The 23,035-nt window shown below is 38.3% G+C and overlaps 1 protein-coding gene across 1 annotated transcript in view; it reads right to left on the minus strand.

Moving 5' to 3' along the window:
• SLC18B1 (solute carrier family 18 member B1) overlaps window positions 1-23,035 on the minus strand; it is a 204,047-nt gene that overhangs the window by 45,466 nt on the left and 135,546 nt on the right. Inside the window, exons 10-12 of the mRNA XM_053710946.1 lie at window positions 22,881-22,972; window positions 20,663-20,758; window positions 13,319-13,393 (exon numbers count right to left, since the gene is read on the minus strand). Of these exons, the coding sequence (XP_053566921.1) occupies window positions 13,319-13,393; window positions 20,663-20,758; window positions 22,881-22,972 (263 nt within the window). The remainder of the gene's footprint in view (window positions 1-13,318; window positions 13,394-20,662; window positions 20,759-22,880; window positions 22,973-23,035) is intronic.

The following is a 23,035-nucleotide window of genomic DNA, read 5'->3' on the forward strand; positions in this document are numbered from 1 at the left end:
AGAGATAGTCTGCCCCCAACACTATACAGTGACGGATCGGGGGCCGCCCCTTCATGCCGATTTAGTCTCGGCGGGCTTCTTGTTCTGCTTGGATTTGTTCCAAAACTTAGATGGTTTCCAAGTTCCCTTGGACTGATCAGGCATTGAGGAGGGCAGCTGGTGTTGGGACTTATCCGAACGAAAGGGACGAAAATTAGGATCCTGTCCTTTAGCTTTATTCTTCTTATCCTGCGGTAAAAAGGCACCCTTGCCCCAGTGGCTGTGGATATGATAAGAGTCAAGTCTTGGACCAAAAAGAACCTTCCCCTTAAATGGAAGGGAATGTAATCTAGATTTTGAAGTCATGTCAGCAGATCAAGGCTTCAACCATAGAGCTCTATGGGCTAGAACAGAAAAGCCTGATGTCTTGGCATTCAAGCAGATAATCTGCATATTTGCATCACAAATAAAGGAATTAGCTATCCTCAACACATTAAGTCTTTCCACCTTTCCACCTCGATCATCTCCGACAGAGAGTTACACCGATAGGTAGTGGTTCCAGCCACCGCTGCTGCAGGCTGAAATAAAAATCCCATGTGCTCAAACATCTTTCTTAACAGAGTTTATAGCTTCTTATCCATGGGCACCTTAAATGACAAACTATCATCCAGCGGGATAGTGGTGCGTTTAGCAAGCACGGAGATAGCTCCATCCACCTTAGGGACAGATCCCCACAACTCTAATTGGGAGTCAGGAATCGGGAACAATTTCTTAAAAGAAGAAGGGGAAAAAGAGGATCCAAGTCTTTCCCATTCATTCTTAATGATATTTGCCATCTTTACGGGAACCCAGAAAGTTTGTGGCACCACCCTGTCCTCATAAACCTTATTAAGAATATAAGGTTCCTCAAGTAACTTAGGTTCCAGAACCTCTAATGTAGCCAACACTTCCTTTAACAGAAAGCATAAGTGCTCTATCCTAAATCTAAAGTCTGGTTCCTCTGCAGCCAGAGGCTTATAGAACGCTGATTCCGACACAGAAAGAGCCTCCTCTGAAGTATCAGAAGCGTTTATCAGCAGATAATCTAGTATCAGATAAATCCAACAAGTTGGTAGATGACCCCTGGGAAGGATAGCAGTATTTAACCTTTCACTTGCGCTTAGCATGACGAGGTAAAGCACTAAAGGCCGCAGACATTGCCGTTTGCATCTGTTCAGAAAAGTCTGGCGGTAAGAGGGCCCCTCCCAAATTGAGCAGATGGATATACCATAGCCTCCTCACAATAACAACAGATATTAGATTTTGGGTAAAGAGGGAGTACCCTCTAATGCATCAGAGTCCTCCATAGCATGCGCTTTTATGATGGACTACAGAAAAAATAAATGGCACGTTTATACCCCAATGGCCAGGGCACTCACCACCTCCTATGACCCAGGCGCAACAGAGAAACTGCTTTGTCTCCTGTAAACCACACGGTCAGGAAAGAGGAAGTTAATAAGGGCCACACCTGGTCACATGGAGTGCCATGCAGGACCGCTCCTGCTGCAGGAAGAAAAATGCACCAAACTGACAGGCTGTGCAGTTATCCAAAACAAAAGTAAAAACCTGAATGTTCCCACATCTACCAGAGCCTTATTTCACACATGTCGCAGCATAAAACATAATAAAGCAAATCATGTATAAATCCCCCCTGTTCAATAATCCCCTTCCAGAGATATTAACCCTTCCATACAGATAAAAGAGTCAGACTGTGACCCTGTCTTCTTACGTAATCATATGAAATAAAATGAAATGATCTTACCGGAATCATTGCCGTGGAACAGACACACAGCCTCTCAAGTTTGAAAGTCTTGTAGCATCGCACCTGACATGGAGTGATAAAAGCAGGCAGTGAAACTCGTCAACACTGATTGCTTAAGAGTTGTTAATACGAGTCTGGATGGTTTCACAGAAAGACTCTCCCTGCATCTCCAGACCCTAACCTTCATCAATGCTCTCACTGAGAAGCTGACAAAACTACTTATAACTCCAGTCCCATAGCTAAGAGTACTACCCGCCATAAGAGACTACTCTGAATCTTCCGACACTTCTCTGCCATCCTCCTGTGATGAAAGGCAAAGAATGATGAGGGGAGTGGGGGAGGTATTTAGGACTTTGGCTGTGGTGTCTTTGCCTCCTCCTGGTGACCAGGTTCTGTATTCCCACAAGTAAGGAATGAAGCCATGGACTCTACTCATATTAAGATGGAAAGAGGGCCAATCCAATATTCAACTAATAGTTAAGAAATGGCATATCAAAGGTTTTCTTGATATCGATGAATCAATACTAAATAGCCTTAGAAGATCAGATAAGACAATAAAACCAAGCAACTATCGATTTGCGCATACTAATTTACTCCATCAAATATAACTTACTCCTTCAATAATGGCCAGGTTGGGGAAAAAACTATAGACAAATGTGTAAAATGTAGTAGTAGGGGTGCTGATATTATTCATTATTTTTGGGAATGCATGCTAGTTAAACAATATTGTAAAAAAATAAGTTTTTGGGTTTCAAGAATCTTGCATGAAGAGATAATAATTCAAAGAGATATGGTGTTCTTTTTGTTTCCAGTTAATGACAGACGCAGAAAAAAAATATTAATTGAAATGGTAGTTGTTGTGGCCAGGTTTCTGTTACTAAAGCACTGGATCTCTAGAAAAATGCCTTCTATAGCTGAACTTAAAAAGAAAATATATATGCAAATGATTATAGAGAAGTGCAGAATAGAGCAGGATTGAATAAAGGAAATTTAAAGATTCTTTAGGAAGTGGAATATCTTCATTAAATCACAATCAGTTAAGATGCAAAAGAAAATAATCTATCCATTATGCTTTTCTGACTATAATCAATGCAATGCTGAGAGATGAATTACCTGGTACATACTAGTGTTCAGCTTCTAAATATTGAGAGAGGATCAGGTTGGGAGAAGGGTGTTTTTTTTCCCTCTTTGTTATGCGTGTATTATTTGGAAAAAACAAAACAAAACCCCAACAATGTAAATATAAAAAGGTAGATACATGCCTATTTATTTTTGTTGTCAAAAGTGAATGTATACATGAATCAATTGTATATTCCTTGTAATGTCTTTTTTTGGAATATTGTTTTGCCTTGCAAGGCATTAATTGTATACATTGGACACATTGTTGGCTTTAAAATAAATATTCAATACAAAAAAAATCAACAGTTGTCAAAGCTGCATCCTCCACTGTTCACCGTACATCAATCACTCAATGACAACCATGGCACAAAAAACATACCAGATAGCTTCAGCAACATTCACAGGCTGCTGAACAGCAGTGGATGAAATCACATACCTGTGTTGATTGCATCCTTAGATCCTACAACTCTGCACTCAGCCTGGGCTAACAAGTCTATTTCTCCTCCCTAGTGTCATCTCACGCATCCAACCCCAGAAAGCTGTTCTCAACCTTAAACTCCCTCCTACATCTGCCTGCACCCCCCCCTGCTCAGATTATTTCTGATCACTACAAAAATAAAATTGACACCATTAGAAAAGATATCTACACCCCACACCACTCAAACCCAGCACCATTCTATTAACTACATGCTACTTCCCTCCTGTAACAGAGGAAGAAGTCTCTGTACTCCTATCTTCAGCTCATCTCACAACCTGCCCACTTGATCCTATTCCTTCACAACTTCTTTCCTCTCTCTCTGCTTCGCTAACCCCTACGATAACTCATCTCTTTAACCAATCTCTCACTGCTGGCACATTTCCTGATACATTCAAGCATGCCTCAATCATACCAATCCTAAAATCCTCGTTTGACCCCTCCACCCCTTCTAACTATCGACTAGTCTCATTACTTCCCATTGCTTCAAAATTATTGGAACAACTGGTCTATAATTGGCTAACTCAATTTCTCATAACTAACTCCTTACTTGATCCACTACAATCTGATTTCTGTGCTAAACACTCAACAGAAACTGCTCTTACTAAAGAAACAAATTATCTTTTATCAGCTTAAGCAAAGGGCCACTACTCCTTACTAATGCTTCTTGACATGTCCGCTTCTTTTGACACAGTTGACTATCCTCTCCTTCTTAAAATCCATTCATTTGGCATCCGAGACACAGCCCTCTCCTGGTTTGCCTCATTTATCTCAAACCGCTCGTATTCAGTTTCCTTTAACAACATATCTTCTGATCCTTTACCTCTCTCAATTGGAGTACCGAAAGGCTCTGTCTTTGGTCCCTTGCTTTTCTCTCTTTATTCATATCCCCTTGGAAAAGCCTCCTTTTGCTTCCTATAATCTGATGATACCCAAATCTATCCCTCTTTATTCAACCAGATTTCCAACTTCCTCTCTGCAATTTCCTCTTTGAATGTCTTCACACTACCTCCAACTCAATGTGTCCAAAGCTGAGCTGCTTCTTATTCCCCCTCTTCAAGACATCCAACACCTGACATTTGTCTGACAGTCGGAGATTCTATTCTAAACATCTCACTCCAGGTCCACTGTCTTGGGGTCACACTTGACTCAGAACTCACATTCAACCCACTTATACAAGTGCTTACCGAATCCTGCCATGCACACCTATGCTACATTGCCAGAATTTGTCCCTTCCTTACTAAAAAAAACTACAAAAATACTAATTAATTCCCTCATTTTGTCAAACATGAATTATTGCAATCTACTTCTAAACAGCCTACCAAAATACTGCCTCTCCTTCCTCCAATCTATTATGAATACTTCAGCTAGACTCATACACCTAAGTCATCAATCTACATCAGCTGCCCCCACTCTGCCAGTATCTACACTGGCTCCCCATACACTCCAGAATAAGTATTAGCCCGAACTTACAAAGCACTCATCCGTCCAGCTCACCATTAAATTTCCTCTCATCTCCAAATATTCCCCATCCCGTCCTCTTCGATCAAACTCTGACCTACGTCTCTCTACTCCTGTTATCTCTACATCCCACTCCCATCTCCAAGACTTTTCACATGCTGCTCCTGTCCTCTGCAACTCTCTACCCCGCTCCATAAGACTGTCTCCAACATTGTATAGCTTCAGACGCTCCTTGAAAACATACCTATTCAGAGAGGCTTACCATCTCTCCTCCATCTATCAACCTAACCAAAATAATTCTTGAACTGCCTAACTCACTGCTGCTACTACAATCCATGTGACAAGCTACCCCAAACATTTTGCCTCTGCACCCTCAAACTGTAGAATCTGAGCTCTCCAGAGCAGGACCCTCTTCCTCCTGTACTAGATTTGTTTAGTTACATTTTGTATTTTATCACAAATCCTTGTCATTGTATACCCCTATCTTTGTACCCAGCTCTACGGAATTTTGTGGTGCTATACAAATAAATGATAATAATAGGGATGTGCAGATAAGGATCCTTGAGGTCTATAGTATAGGGATGTACAGATATGGATCCTTGAGGACTATAGTAACTGACCCTTTGGATTAAAGGAAAAAACAGTGAGAAATATTCTCATTATACGAGTGGAAACCCTGACCAATATGTCTAGTGATAAATCCAGGACAGGACTGCAAATCACTGAGGGCAATGAAAAGATTGGGGTAAAAACTTTTGACCCTAAGGTTACACAGGTACTGGGATTAATTATTCCCCTCTCCTCCAAATCCTTTTAAAAAGTTTGCATCTCTGAAAGATCTTTAGCAACATTCAGATAGGAACGCTGGGCAATAAGGAGGACGCTGCTTCAAAGAGAACAAAACTCTTATCCGAATTAGTGTCTGCATGATAAACATATGTGCATACATATAAATCAGTAGTAAATAGAAGAGGACAGAAGCGCCACATGGCCAAATATTGTTGGAAACCATTTTTGAGATATAAAGTGTGATAGTTGCACTCACATGAGATAAAACACCCCTAGTGGTGTGGATGGAACAATATAGGGTTAAAAACAGTCACCCAGAAGACTGACCTCCAGTGAATGTGTTGTGGTCTGTAGAGGACAATACAAAGCACTAGAGGGTGCCTATATGGCCTAGTATTGATGATGCAAATGGATAGTAAAATATATGAAATGCATTCACATTTGGTGGAGCAACTTCCTTGGTGCTACAAAGGCAAGCTGGGATCAATATAGTCACCCAGTAGACTTAATCACCGGCAATTCAGGCACTCTCAATAGTCCAATAGTAAATTAGAGGTGTAGATAGTAGATGATAATTTTCATCAGGCTCAGTAAAGATAATATAAAATACAATACAAAACACTTGCTATATATGCCATACAAACAAACCAATTAGATAATTAGTTGATGAGCTACACCTAAAGTGGGAGTTACCAGGTGAACATGCTGGATGAGTCATTGCCTATCATAAATAGAATAGTATTTGCTGACGTCACAGTTCAATCAAAATGTTGACATCAAAAAGTATATCATAAATCCAATATCACAATACAGATTTATCAATAATGGCGAGTGAAGTAAAGAACATCAGCCCAGGTAAAAATTCTAATCTGTAAAAGTGATAAATAAATCTACTGTAAAGTACAGAGCAGCATCCTATGTATGTCTATTCTTGTCATAATAGACAATATGAACCAAGATGAGTAATAATATAAAATAATAATCGAATATATTAATAAAAAGATCACCCTAAATTGCCCCAAAATATTCATAATCCTATGAATACTAGAGTGTTTCATATCTAGATTTAAGTCATTTTCCCAATGGGTCCTTTGCCTATGTTTAACAAATGATAAGGTACCTGCAGTGTGTTAGTATATTTCTCCTATGCACGCAGTCGTCATAAGTGTCTGGGAGAACGGCGTCTACACTCAACTCAAGAAACAGACAATTGGTATAACACTCTCAGCTGATCCAGCATAAATGTATTTCATGAGTGGATCAGTTGGGTTATACTTTGTTTAGTAGTTATTTGCTGACATTCAACTTTATAGGTAGTTGCTCGGTACTTGAGATGGGTGTTGTGACATGATGACGTGGTGAGAGTCTGGCCAATGTTAATAGGATTACAACTATGTTAAATGTTTGGCCTTAAAATCAGAACGTCATGACGCTGGGCGGGGCTAGATCAGATCAGTGTCAAAAATTACTTGTGTATTCCGATAATGCAGTGATAAAATGTTTGATCCACAGATCAGGTAACATATGTGGGTGTAGAGAGATGAGCAAAATGCCTATGATATTTGTATTATACATAAACATTATGAGTGAATGTTCGGCATCAAAATAAAGTATATAAGGGTGATAGCGTGGTGTCAATGTAACTAGTGTTGATGATGGGAAGAGGTGTAAGTGTTATAACGTTACACAGACATAACTAGTGTTAATGAAATTGCAAAGGCATAGGTGATTGGCCAGAAGCAAAGCTCGTCAAAATAGTGGGAGGGACTTCATCGGATCATAGTATGTTTAGCTCGAACCGGTATTGATTTTACACAAAGATAAGTCCCAAACTACTGTCCTATAGATAAATGGGTTGTCACCTCATTCATAAGCAATAAACTAATTTGAAAAGGTGGGAACATTAAAATGTTCAAAATGTAAAATAATAAAGAGCCAATGCACTAACGGTACCACTATCTAATATGAAAGCTCTGAGTGATAAATAGTGTGAGTGAACCAATAAACAAAATAGAGACAAGTAATTAACTCACGGTAACATAGTAATCTAGTGTAATAGACCCTAAATTGTGATGTGTTTCTAAAGAGAGTGTGATACTAAATATATATATATATATATATATATATATATATATATATATAATATGGACCTAAGTCATCTGGATCGTATGGATATATGTGCTGTGTGAGAACACACATCTATGTGTGTGATGATAAATAGGAAAGTGAACTGATAGGTGCACAATAGATATGTACACCTTAACTGGTGTCTGATTAATCTATGTGATGTGTCAGTGTGCGTATGCGGATATACACATCTAGATGTGTCATGTTGTAGACAATACTATCTAGATCAGTGAATATCCTATGGACCTATAAGACAGTACATTTATAAGGAGGTGTGTAATGGGGGAGTGGACACAGGGACATTAGGGTTGTGTGTTGGGACAAATGGTAAAATAAACAAGGGCATCCCTATAATTAGTATTGAAAATGGTGATGTGCCAGCTGAAGATAAAACTGAATAATGATAATGTGATCAGTAGATAAGTGATATTACTGATCGTGTATGGGAAGAAGAGTGTTGTGTAGGAATCTATACATAGAGTAGAACAATAGTGAGCCTAATAACTTGTTGCCTATTTGGACCAATAAGTTAACCTATGGGAATGAGTTGAGTGTAGAAGTGAATAGATAAGAGTGATAATCACTAAAAAGTCAGAGATTGTCTGAATAAGAGGAGTGAGATGGAAAAGGGGAGGGGAGGGAGGGGGAATGTGATATAATATTTAACATATTTGATATATTCCTGATCAAAAGGTCAGGTAGAATGCCAGTATGGGGGAGTGGATAGTTGTTAAGATCATGTAGTGGCCAGTCAAAGATCAAATGCTGCAAGATCTACACATTCATTCAACCCATCAGGTGCCAAAGGTGTGCAGTTTGTGAATCCAATAGGTTTCTCTGCTGTGAAGGTTGAGCATAGGATTGTTACTGTTTCTTGTTATTTGTTCGATGGGAATAATGGACAAAGTTTTCTGACTTCCCTTACGGGCATAGATACAGTGTCTGGATAGACTATGTTTTTTTATTTTGTGGCACGTACGTCCCACATATTGCACCCCACATAAGCAATCAATCAAATAAACCACATAAGTGGATTCACAAGTAAGATGTTTATTCATTTTGAACTGTTCTCCTGTGTGGTTTGACTGGAAGAATTTAGTACCATTCTTCACCACTTTGCACATGTTGCATCTAGATTTGTGGCACTTGAAGGCTCCTATTTGGGGTATGAAATTACCCAAAAAAAACTCTTTTTGTTTTGGTTGTTAATATTTGGTTTGTCTAAAGTTATTTTATCTCTAACAATTTTGCTAGGTGCTAGTTTGTTTTTGAGTGTGGGAGCCCTCCTAAACATTACCTTTGGTTGGAGTGAGATATGATTTTTGAGATATGGATCATCACAGATAATCGGCCTATGATTGGAAATAATTATTCTTATTTCACGGTGATGACTACTAAATCCAGTAATAAACAGCTGGGTTTTGTTGTCATCCTTTAATTTACCCCGTTTGTTTTTATTTTTGTCTAATGTGAAATAAGTAGTTCATGTAGGGCTCTAAGATAGACTTTCTCTATCAACTCCAATGGATATCCTTTCTCTAGGGATCTGTCCTTCAAAATGTTAGACTGATTCATAGCTCTCAATGTTACTGCAATTGCGTCTAATGGGTCCAACTGTAGTAGGGGTTGCTGGTGAAGTCAAGAAAGCTATTGCAATCCACTTTTTTGAAAAAAGTTTCAGACATAATCGTGCCTATAGGTGAAAAATATAGTAATAAATCAAGATATTCGATCTTAGTAGACTGAATATTACTAGTAAATTCCAGACCAAAGTGATTCAGATTAAGAGAATCTGTAAAGGTAGAGGCTTGCTATATAGCGGCCATAGAACACCAGACTCGCTACCATAGTAGACCCATAAATGTGAGTCTCCTCGAATTTGCCCATGTAAAGAATGGCAAAACTGGGAGCGAATCTGGTGCCCATGGCTGTACCTTTGATTTGTAAATAGAAGGAGCCCTGATATTAAAAGTAGTTGTGATGAAGAATAAATTGTATTAAATAACTAATGAAGTGTTGTTGTTTACTGGGCATATATATATCAGTTTCTAAATATGATTGGATTACAGATAGGCCTTTGTCGTGGAGGATTGTTAGAGTAAAGAGAACTAACATCACTGGTGATCCACCAAAGTTCCTGGTTGTTTTTTTAGTTCCTAACTTGTTTAACTTGTTCAATAAGTCTGAGGAATCTCTGATAAAAGGAGGAAGGGCTATAACACGTTTCTGTAGATATGAGTCAATATAAGCTGAAAGATTGTCAGTGGGACAGAGTCATTTTGTTCCATACTTGACTTATAATAAAGGATGTAATGACACCCTATATAAGGAGTAGTACAGAAAATAACAGGTAGAGGCCCCTCTACACTATCATTACACTCCCTCAGACACTTACATTTTTCCTCAGTTTAGGGAAACTACATTCCCCTCCCTATGTATACTGAATAGCCCCTAATACACCCTGGCAGCTCCTGTATGGGTAATCACCCCTTTCCTAGGTCTGGAAGGCACTGAAAATATACTTGGAATATGGCCCAACACTGCTGAAGCAGAAATAATAACTGTAGAGACTCTGGACTGAGGAGACAAAGCCCAGGAACACTGAGGGAGTGGGGCTACCGCTGGGAGAAAAAGGAGTGCTGCAGGGAATGGATTAATATAACGTTTGGTTCCCCCAGTAAAAATAAAGTATGCACCAAGCATAATACATACATTAAACTAATAAAATAATTATCCCCTGCCTAACTGGAGCTTCCGCTACTGAACCGCTAAATGCACTGAGCAGATGGCGGTTTTCTTAAAGGGCCATACACCTATTTTAAAAAGTGCCCCCAAAATTGTCCCCATAGCTGCCAGATGACTGTAAAGAGTCTCAGGCTTCCCTTAGTATGTCACTAATAAGGATAGGGCAGGTAGGGACCTAAAAGGGAGAAAAAAAAGTGTCATGAGGAGAGCAAGTTAAGTCCCTTGACTATGCTGTACCTGTGTCAGAGTACCTACAAATAGCCTTTGGGCTGTGTGTAAAGTCACTTACCTTACGCAGCACCCCTCCACTGACTTACCAGGCATGTCAATGCAGCCGTAGCAGTATCCAGTAGAGAGCCCATCCAGTGTAGTTATCGAGTACTGCATAGGATTGCAGTAAGAAATACCTTTTTCCCACAGGAGGTGGCTAATTACAAGCCCCTGCGACGCCTGAGGGTAGTTATGGCTGATGTCCCGTTAGGAATACCCTGTTATGCACACAGTTTTACCTATGTCCCTGTTTCATTCAGCTGCTGTGAAGATTCTTTTCTGTCTCCCTTGGAAATGATACTCTCCAGGGACTCTGGGTCTCACATAGGTCTGAGCTCCCAATTTTTAATCCATAAGCAAATATCTGAAAACACCTCTATTCTCAACCAAATTCTATGAGGCCAAGAACAAAACTAAAAGAGAGAAGGGATATGGCAGGGATTTTGAGCTCTGATATGGGTTCTTGACCTCCTCCTGGTGGCAGGAAATATGTCCCATATGTTATGGAGGACTATGGACCATCATCTTTCTATGGAAGAAATACTCATTTACATATGTGACATTAACCTATAGACATCAGAATACATTCTTAAAACTATATGAATGCCATAGGTATTCTTGGCATGATTTACATATTTCTAGTCACTTCAGAACCTCAACCTCTACAAATAGCATGATTTTATTTTGAATATTTGATTAAAATTATGTTTTTAAATGAGATCACTTAATTGCAAGTTTCAAAGGAGCCTATTGAAATCCGGTTCCCTTTGCACCACTGCTTAACCATTTGAATACATCTTTTAGATTGTAAGGGTGGACAGACAATTTTTCTATCGCTATATTGTCGCATTTTAACTTTCACAAGTATTGTTTTTAACAATATTTACATCTATTGTTTGTTAAAGCAATATTTTTAGTCTGGAGGGTATGCAAAGGACTTATAATACTGGTTTCACAATTTCCTGTTTAAGTAATGTTAAAATCCAGTATTTGAAGATATTATTGCATAGAAACGCGTAGTCAACATCTTGCTTTCAGCTCACACTGAAATGAAAACAGTGTTTTAAAAAAAATATGTAAATATTGTTAAAAACATTATTTGTGAAAGTTAAAAAGGAACCATATAGCGATAGAAAAAGGGTGCACAGTTTTCCCATCTTTACAACATGATCAATGCATTCAAATGGTCTAGCAGTGGTGCAAATGGAAAGAGATTACAATAGGCTCCTATGAAAGTTGAGATTAAGCGACCTCTTTTAGAAACACAATTTTAATAACTCCAGGATGGTTAGGGACAAGCACAACATTGTGAGTGAGACTTTTATTCAAATATTAAAAATAAAAACACACACCGTTTATAGATGTTGGGGTCCAGAACTGCTGAACAGGATATCACATAGTCAGCACATATGTAAACATATGTTCTGTTCACTGTATACCACCACTACAATAGGAATGAATGGCACTTTAATGAATCAATGCCATGTATGTTAATAGATCTCTACAATGTCACCTGTGGCATTCCAGTGTTTTTTGAACATGAGCAAGATAATAGACTGTTAGCAAATAGACATAGCAGGCCTGTACATTTGGATGTTTCTGATCCCTTCAAATGTGGAAGAAGGCGGCTGCTCTCTGCATTCAACTCTTTTTGGAGCCAGATTTCTACTTGTGAAAGTACAACATGCTAAGATTTGGATTTGCACAGATCTTAGATGGTTGCACTTTTACAAGAAGAAATCAGGCTCCTAAAAGAACCGAATACCGCGAGCAGCCGCCTTCTTCCGCATTCTGAGGCATCTGAAACATCAGAATGCACAGGCCTATGAAATAGTGTTAAAAAGATGTCAAAAATGCTATTTTGACGACCCTACCAAGTGCCTAGAGGTGTCAAATCTAAAAAGGCTAAATTAAAAATGTTGTAAACGGACTTAAAAATTGATTGTGATCTCTGAAAAACTTTTTTGGCCCCATAGGAAAAATAAAAAATTTTTAATCAAGCATCAGAAAACACAAAATAAGCCAAAAGAGACACTGCCGATAGATTGTGATCAAAATGCTATTGTTTTATTGTAAGAATATGACATTTTAAAAATCAATATAGAAAATATTATATATATTATATATACACAATTAATGCTGGAGGAAAGGAGACTTAATCTCCTGCAACATAAATGTTTTTTCACTGTAAGAGCAATCAAATTGTGGAACTCATTATCTGAGGAGGTAGTAAATGCCAACACCTTAGGTACATCGAAAAATGGTTTTGATATATTTCTGTCAAAAAACTGAATTCAGGGATATTATTGCTCGTCTTAAATGGGTCACCTTTTTAATGGGATTAATTTAAGGTCAACTAGAGCTTTTTTGTAAGTTTATTAAGATTCGTATAGGTTGAACTCAAAGGACTTTTGTTTTGGTTTTTCAACCTCATCTACTATGTTACACATATATAAACAAACATTACATGACATTTCTGACTTTACCCACAATATTTCGATGCAATCAATATATTTAACCAAACTCAATTGCAAGATCAAATAAAGGCTTACCCCACAGCCCACATTGCACCAAATAATCCAGATATAAGTCCCAAAGTACTAAGGCTTTCTTCAAATCCATGTTCACTAAAAGTAAAAAAAATACATCAATAAATATAAGTGCTAGGAAATCCAAGGCCATTTTATTATTCTGAACAAAATTGGTATAAATGTACAGATCCTCCTTTAGCAGCAACTACCTCCACCAAACCTGTCCTGTATCTGCTTACAACACTTGCATAAGGGTGAGGATGAATTTTGGATCATTCCTTCCTACAAATCAGTTTCAGTTAATCAATATTTCTGGGCCCTCTTCAGGTCATGCCACAGTATTTCAGTTGGGTTAAGGTCAAGATTATGACCATTTCAAAACAGTTCAGTTATTCCTTAGTTTATTCACTTATGTGCTTTGAGTAATGGCCTTGTTGCATCACCAATCCTTTCTTAGGAAGTCATGGACTGGTGACCTGAAGTTCTCCAGTAAAATATGTTGATAAATTTGTGAATTCATTGTTCCCTTATTGATTGCAAGGCACCCAGGCCCAGAGAAAGCAAAAAAAGCCCCCAAACCATGATGCTCCCTATACCAAGCTTTACAGTTTGGATGAGGTTTTGTTAGAACAGTGTCTTTTTCCACCCCACACGTAGCATTGTGCATTTTTGGCAAATGTTCTGTGAATGATTACTTAATGAGTTCAATAACAATTTCAAAAAGTACAACTGTTCATGTGTTATTAGTTTAGTCCGATTGTGTTTGTCTATAAATGTGACTTGTGACTTAGATGAAAATCAGACCAGATTTTATGAGTAATCAAGGAAGAATTCCAGGTAATTCACAAAATATTTTTAAACTGTATTCAGTGTAGTCTAATTTTAAAAAGTATAAAACTTTTTAACAGCGATTATAAATAAAAAAAAGTGCATTTGAAATATTATTTGTAATTTAAAATATCATTATTTATAATTCTATTTGTGATTAGCAAATGTTTCAGAACATTATTTTACAAATAATTATTGGCCATGTACGTTTGTTCTAAATTAAAATTTAACATTCATTTTTAAAAAAGAATGTAAGATTTAAATGTTGATCCTCAGACATGTGTAACTCTAAGGAAATCAATATTCAAAAGCTATATTCAATGACAATATATGATTGGCAGATACATTCATTCAAATGGCAGCGCAAATGTTAAATGGACATCAAAGCAATAAATATATTACATGGACCTCCCTCTATTTATTAGTGACAACATTTAAGAAGCTAAGTTTTACTGCGGATATCTGATGGGGAGCTGCTGAACACATGAAAATCAGCACTGGATTGTAGTCACAGCTAGATTTCAACCTGGTGGCATAATGACTATAGGGAAAAAGCTGGGAATACAATACTATGCTTATACAAGGGGAACATTCTTTCTGCTCCTTAAAATGTAAGTATTTTAAAAGCGTGTCCAAGCACTGATCAAGCATGGCCACAAAATCAGAGGATACAGTGACTAAAACATCAATCCATTGAAAATCGGTGTGTGACAACACCATCAACGACTACTAAGCATCTTTTTAGATCACCCTCTACTAGCGGGACATTTTGATCCCACTTCGGTGGCATTTATGACCTGTGACTCCCTACCAAAACTCTGAGACTTCAGGCATTACCATCAGTTATCGCTACCCTCCATGCTAATCTATGAGAGGACCTTCCTATATACCCACCAAATAACTCTCCAGCCTTAAAGACTGCAAAAAAATGAAGTTCTATTTTTCCCATTCTGGTACTATGGAGTACAACATCTCCTCACTGATCACTTCCAATGCCTTAAACAGCAACTCCTAGAGGTTCTCCTTCCCTTGCTCGAAGCTTTTGATAACCCTACTACTCTGCAAGTGGATGATTGCTACAGAAAATACCAGTCAGAGCACCCTTACGATGACTACGCAGGAGATAGAGTACGGGGAGAACCACGATCCTTGGATTACATTGCAATACCATACCTAGTCTATCCAGATGAGATTATATCTAACTGCGTGGAAGAGGAGGTTGGACCTCAGGAACCGCTCCATCAGCTCAAACTGTTGATGCTACAAGAGATTCATCAATGGATCCCAGCGGACTCCTACATGAGTTTTTGAGCCCCTCTGCTCCCTTCAAACGGACACTCCCTGAGCTCCTAATGCCTCAAAACCAACCTGCTCATTATTGCTCACCCCTCTCCTTCAAGCGGCCGGACAGCCATCCTAAGTTCGAACTAGTAGATGATCAATCCGTAATTGAGATGCTTTACTTTCTGACTCTTAAAAGAATGGGTGTAGGGTAAACTCATGGGTCACAGCATGACAGAGGGATAGTGACTAACCTCAGTGATTTGACTACCACATACTCCGGTACTCTGTGTCAGGAGTTCATCCCATATGTTCCTTCTCCTCTGTGTGTATTGACTTCGGTATATCCTCTGATTTAATCTTTACCTATGTGGAGTGCTACTTAATTTTGTACCTATATACAACTGAGACGGTGTGTTAAACAACGCTAATCAATATAACCTTTTTTATCTATGTACGCCTATTCTAACCTTTAAGTTTAACTATTCACTTGCCTAAATATGTTTAAATTATTGCATGAGTGGCCAATGGTGCAGCAAGAAATCCCATATATAGGTTTTATACCTCAGTAGTCATGACAAGTATTTACATATATAGGAGTTTTATCCCTTGAATATAACACCTATGCTCTGTCAGCAGCCGAAACAGAGATATGGGGTCCAGACTAGTATTTTACTAATGCTGCCATCTCTAAGGCGACTTTATATTACCAAAGATAGCTCAAAAGTAAAAATTAACCATGTGCAGTCCATAGCCTTCACTGTGGTTTAAAGCACTATTATGTACTACATAGGGATAGGTTATAACTACCCCAGAACAAAAAAATATTTGTTATCACTCTCAACTAGGAGTTTTTCTTTTATCGATAGGTAGATCATACCTAGAATATATTGCCTAACTTCAAGTCAACAAACACAGATCCAGATAGCTAACACAGTCGATAATTTGCATAAACTAACTCCATTAGTGCTATAAATAGTATCTTTAGAAATGTACTAACTTCAGTATCTATCTTATACCTATGCTGGAATATGATTTAGCTTCAGAAACGCTACTAAAACCAGATATGTTCACATACATGCTGTTTTTTACTAACAAAGTGAGCTTCTGACCTAAAGGTTCTCTAGCATTTCTCTCATAATACTACTTGCCCTTGTCACCTAGTGTAAGGCAGCTGTAGGATACTAGAATTAATAGAAGTGTAAGAGATTAAATTGGATCTCAACCGCAGAGTTGTAATGGAAGTGGTTCTGAGATATTCAGGATTGTGTCCTGATTTGTTGGTTACAGGAGAGGATAAGGTCATTCCTGTTGTCACTGAACTGGTTATTCACAAGACTCTGTTTTATAAGGACATGAATTGGTTAAGGTGCATTTTTACTGAATTGGTTATTGACAAGTCTCTGTTTTATATGGATATGAATTGGTTAAGCTGCAATAGTATGTCTTTCATACGAGTAATATCTCTTTAAGTGGTAAAAGAATCCGTTTGTGCTGTTAACTCGGCGATATTCCTTGAGCTGGGAGAGCCGCACCCTGGAGCTGCAGAGTCACAGACTGTGAGAGCGGAGCAGAGTGAGTGTGACGTCACTCCGGGGGGGTGTGACTGAGGACCAATCCGGATCTCTAGATTGCTGACAGGCAGGGAAAGGGGAGAGCAGTCAATTCTCTCTATTCTGATCCGTTGAACAGCGGAGTAAAAATGCAGATGCCTCTGTAGAACGGTAACTTTGTAACAAATGTAACAGTCCAGCAGCTGAATCCGATTCAGAGTATCCTTGCCTTGTGCTGGGTAGTACAGCCAACGATAATGAGGTAGTTGAGAGTGGCAAACCAATAGTGCAGAGAGTATGAGGATTAGATATTTGCAAAACAAATACACAACAGCAAATGTATTAAAGTCCAGAATGAGTAGATTTCAGTTGGTCAAAAATATACAGCTTATGAGCTGTGGAGCCAAGCGTTATTAGGTTGAGGAGGCTTGAGTCGGTCAGAACTAAGCTACACTAACTAGAACTATTGGCAAAGAGCCAGAGGCATGATGGGGATTTATAGACTTCCCTTAAAGAGACACCAATATGGTCTAATATACATGACAGGTCCCCCCGTCAAAGGGGCAGCACCACAGCCAAAGGAGCAGGCTTATCAGGGTGGAGTTGGTGGAAACGGGAAACCAAACGTGAAGCACAAAGATGAGAGGAATGTTCCCAGGTATCATCCTCAGGGGAGAACCCCTTCCAGCATACCAAATACTGCAAAGAACCCTTATTCCAACGAGAATGCAGGATGGCTTTAAGTTCATAAATCTCCTCATCGTTGACGATTGGGGGTGGATTATTGTCAAAAGTCTGTTGTCTGGTCGGATAGAAAGGTTTAATGAGAGAGACATGAAATGTCGAATGTATGCGATAGGAAGCTGAGATGTGTAGTTCCATGTGCCTCCTGCTTAGGTATATAAGTTTCCAAAAAGACTCAGTTCCTTGACATTCCTTGCACTAACGAGACGAATATTTGAAGCTTACAAGTTCTTTAGTCGGGGGCCTAATATTGCAGTTCCTAGGACACTCGGTTTTAGTGTTTTATAACAGTGATCGGGTTACACTACAAGTAAAGCAACACCCATTACATTGTTGGAATGAAAAGTAGATAACCCAGGGAATAAAACCAAAAAATAATCAATCTGCTGCAATTTGTATATTTAGAATAAATCTGGCTGGACATATTTACGCATTGTTACCTTCCCTAACATCCGCGGAGTGAAAAGAAGCATCAGAATTATTTAAAAACATAAAAACAAAAAACAACATTGTATGGTTTCCATATGCTGTATTATTACTGGAGGTAGTGCAGCAAAGCATTAAAATAACTTGTTTTATTAATTAGTATCACTGTGTCCAATTCGATACTGGTTTCGGAGTGCCACATCACTCCATTCAGAGTCCTTTGAGTAAAGTTTCACTTTCTGCAATGATTTGCTTTTGTGTGTCTTCATACAGAATACTCATCTGAGAAAAAAAATCAGTCAAAGAACCAAGGACAGGATCGTCATTTTCGAAAAACATGTCTGCCCAGCTCCTGGGTTCACCTCTCAGGAAGGAGATGACTGTCATGACTTTAATTCTTTCATTGTGAAAAAGAAGCTGGCAGGAATTTCTGAACTGTCTGAACATGGAGCGATCACCCGAGAACTTCTTTGGTAAAGAGACCTGGGGCTCAGGGGTATTATCCTTGATGATGGCACGTAAAGTCTCATTCTGCAATTGCACTTCAATTAACCCTTGTGACAACTGGTCCACACGTTGAGTTAAGTTGTAGACAATTGTGGGTATCTCTGCTTGATACATCTTTTCTCAGGACAATAGTTATGTAAGGCAGCAGTAGGATACTAGAATTAATAGAAGTGTAAGAGATTAAATTGGATCTCAACCGCAGAGTTGTAATGGAAAGTGGTTCTGAGATATTCAGGATTGTGTCCTGATTTGTTGGATACAGGAGAGGATAAGATCACTCCTGTTGTCACTGAACTGGTTATTCACAAGACTCTGTTTTATAAGGACATGAATTGGTTAAGGTGCAATGGTACTGAATTGGTTATTCACAAGTCTCTGTTTTATATGGACATGAATTGTTTAAGCTGCAATAGTATGTCTCTCATACGAGTAATATCTCTTTAAGTGGTAAGAGAATCCGTTTGTGCTGTTTACTCGCCGATATGCCTTGAGCTGGGAGAGCCGCACCCTGGAGCTGCAGAGTCACAGACTGTGAGAGCAGAGCGGAGTGAGTGTGACGTCACTCCGGGGGGTGTGACTGAGGACCAATCTGGATCGCTAGATTGCTGACAGGCAGGGAGAGGGGAGAGCAGTCAATGCTCTCTATTCTGATCCGTTGAACAGCGGAGTAAAAATGCAGATGCCTCTGTAGAACGGTAACTTTGTAACAAACGTAACAGTCCAGCAGCTGAATCCGGTTCAGAGTATTCTTGCCTTGGGTAGTACAGCCAAAGATAATGAGTTGTTGAGAGTGGCAAACCAATAGTGCCGAGAGTATGAGGATTAGATATTTGCAAAACAAATACACAACAGCAAATGTATTAAAGTCCAGAATGAGTAGATTTCAGTTGGTCAAAAAATATACAGCTTATGAGCAGTGGAGCCAAGCGTTATTAAGTTGAGGAGGCTTGAGTCGGTCAGAACTAAGCTACACTAACTAGAACTATTGGCAAAGAGCCAGAGGCATGATGGGGATTAATAGACTTCCCTTAACCCCTTAATGACCACAATGTACCCTATATGTCACTGGTCGTTAAGGGCTTTTTCAGGACATAATGGCACAAGTCTAGCAAGAACACACTATTAATGCACTCCCTCCAGCAGGCTTTGTGGAATAGAGCAGTCTCAACCCTGGTGGCAAGACCGTGCTATAAAACAATCAAGTCCCAAAAAAAGGCCAGCGACATACAGGGTACGTCGCTGGTCCTTAAGGGGTTAAAGAGACACCAATCCGGTCTAATATACATGACACCTAGGGTATGTATCAGATCGGCTTTTGCCCGCTACTTTTCTATACTTATTATCAGCATCAATAATTTATACTTATATCAAGGTCCAAAACTGACAGTTTTCAGCATTTCAGTTCCTCTTTGTGTAAGTCACCCCCCAAATAGGTCCATGAGTGACCCTTCGTGTAATTAGAGGAACCATTATAATGTTTAAAAAAGAGGTTCCAAATCTCTATGTCCAGTTTATTTACTCTTGTTATATCTATAGCTGTTCTGTTAGACAACTTTTAATATTGAACAGAAAATTAATGTATGTTGTTGTCATTTATTTATGACTGATGATATTTTGTTTTCACTTATGTAAACTGGTTGTTTACTGTTATAACATGTCAACCTCAATAAAAAACAATTAGAGAAAAAAAATCAGTATTCTGGCATGTGTCTATCTCAATCTATCAACATTCAATCTATCTTTATATATAAAGCAGGCTCCATATTGATATACAGTATCTGTTTCTGTAAGCAACAAGACCTTTATTAATGATTAACAAAACATGTATGTACTGAAACATTATACAGCACTTTAGCAGTCTAGCATGTTACAATTTCAGAGGTCTCACTTTAGACTGTATATTTTTATGTAAACGTACGTATATTTCCTATATACGTACACACATTTATATATGTGTTTTTTATGAGTGCATATGTTATATACTTCTAAATATATATATATTCTTACATATCTGAGTTATACTTACTAGACAGCGCTGAGCATTTCGGGAAAGACAGGTATAGTAGTCAGTCCAAAAAAGAAGCCATTCAAAACCAATATGAGGACAAACAGCCATAATTTACTACAAAACAAATGCAAAATGTTGAGTTATAACCTGTAACTAGTAGATTTATGTTGTTTATTTTTTTTTTTAAAAAAAAAACAAAAAACTATTATTATATTTTTGACATCTGAGCTAACAACCTTGACCATGATTTATTACATTGAGGCTAAATTATCAAAGGTCTTGCAGACCTGATCCGACAGTGCGGATCAGGTCCGCAAGACCTCGCTGAATGCGGAGAGCAATAAACTCTTCGTATTCAGCATTGAACCAGCAGCTCACAAGAGCTGCTGGTGCAACGCCACCCCCTGCAGACTCGCGGCCAATCGGCCGCCAGCAGGTGGTGTCAATCAACCCAATCGTACTCGATCGGGTTGAATTCCGGCGATTCCTGTCCGCCTGCTCAGAGCAGGCGGACAGGGTTATGGAGCAGCGGTCTTTGTGACTGCTGCTTCATAACTGCTGTTTCTGGCGAGTCTAAAGACTCGCCAGAAACACGGGCCCACAAGCTCCTTACGGAGCTTGATAAATGGGCACCATTGTGTCTATCAAAGATTGGATATAACAACATTTTATTTGATAGTGATGGTTTTATTTGTGCTATACAATTTTTATACCATTTCAACCACTGTGCCATGCAAAATTCTATTTTTCACACGCTAATAACTTTAGAAAGCAGCTGGGAAATTGGCTGAAGATTTGAGTTCTATTCTAATTCAGTAAATAAACATGAAAATATGAAGCACATACACTTTTCCCAAATCAAGGTCAGCAATTTTTATATTTATACTATGAAGAAAGTGAGAAAGAGAAGAAATAAAGAGCAGGAACCGTCCTGTAAAATAAGTATACAACTCATTGTTCGAATAATGTTAAGAATAGCAGAAAATATCTTTTAAATATAGAAATGAGAAAAAACATGAAAATATAGCTAGGAAAGGAATTCAAGAGATCAAAAGGCTGTAAAAATTCCAAACTTAAGGTTCAGATAGATCATGCAATTTTTTAGAGACTATTTCATTTACTTAATTATGTCCTCTTGGTGTCTTTTGTTAAAAAGCATTCCTAGGTACGGTATGTTCAGGAGCAGCAATGCACTACTTGGAACTAGATGGTGATTAGTGGTTACACACATATACCTCTTGTCATTGTCTCACCAGGTGTGTTGACCTAGGTCCCAGTAGTGCAATGCTGCTATGAATATTTTAAAAACCGTTTGCAAAACATCATGTCAGGTTAAACTTTTTATTAAAATACACATTAATCAGTCTACTATTTGCAAAAGGGATGACAAATACTGGCACCCCTGCTAAAACCACAATGACTCAGGAATTATTTAAAATAAATAAATAAAAAAAACAATTAACAAGTTGCAAACAACTTTTCTTATTTTTCTTTCCTATAGAAAGTGTGAAAAGCATTTTACTCAACTCTCCCATTTTAATTTTCCATTACCTGGTGATATGCACAATCAAACCATAACCATACTAGCCAAAATGCAGGAGTAAAGCCAATGTGATCTAAAATTGACATTATGTTAAATTAAAAACCCATAAATCCTAGTGCTATCTTTTATCCCCTAAACCACCAGCTACCTTATCGATAACCAGCAACTTTACCACAGAAACAAAGATTGCGCCAAGCAGCTGGAATCTTATGTCCCCTAATTGTGAATGCTCCTACCACTGTAAAACCTGTGTATCTTTTTCCAGTAACATATACTTTTAATTTATAGTATTTTTGAAGCTCATTTACTTGTTAATATCTAAGGTAAGCTTCTAAATAGTACCTTTGCCAATGATAAAGTTCCACCCACCAATGTGGTCCCCTGAATGGATATTATTATGGATGGTGGAAGCCATTAGCTTGCATGGTAATAATTATATTATTGTCCCGTAGATAACTGTCAAGGTAAAGGTAAAAAACAGAGTTCTTGATGATCTAAAGCTCCCCCCTCTGGACAGATGAACTAAGTTTTCTCATCAGTAATACAACATCCCTCAAACAATTTTATAAAGACAAATTTTAGCTTGAGAGTTGTTTATCTCACTATGAAGAGTTCTGGATGCAAAATAAAGATACCTACATTGCAATTTAATGCTAAAAAAATCCCCCAAAGATTATACAAGATTTAACATACCTCTCAATATGAAATATAGGAGCTGGCCCTTGCATAAAAAAGCAAACTGCAGTTCCTAAGTTACCAAAGATGAGAAGCCACTTCCTCAGTTTCTAAAATACATCAAATAAATGTGTCATACAATCTCCACAGCTAATTAATCACATTAAATAAAT

The sequence above is a fragment of the Bombina bombina genome, chromosome 4 (assembly GCF_027579735.1).
Source record: "Bombina bombina isolate aBomBom1 chromosome 4, aBomBom1.pri, whole genome shotgun sequence".
In the NCBI taxonomy this organism is placed as follows: Eukaryota; Metazoa; Chordata; class Amphibia; order Anura; family Bombinatoridae; genus Bombina; species Bombina bombina.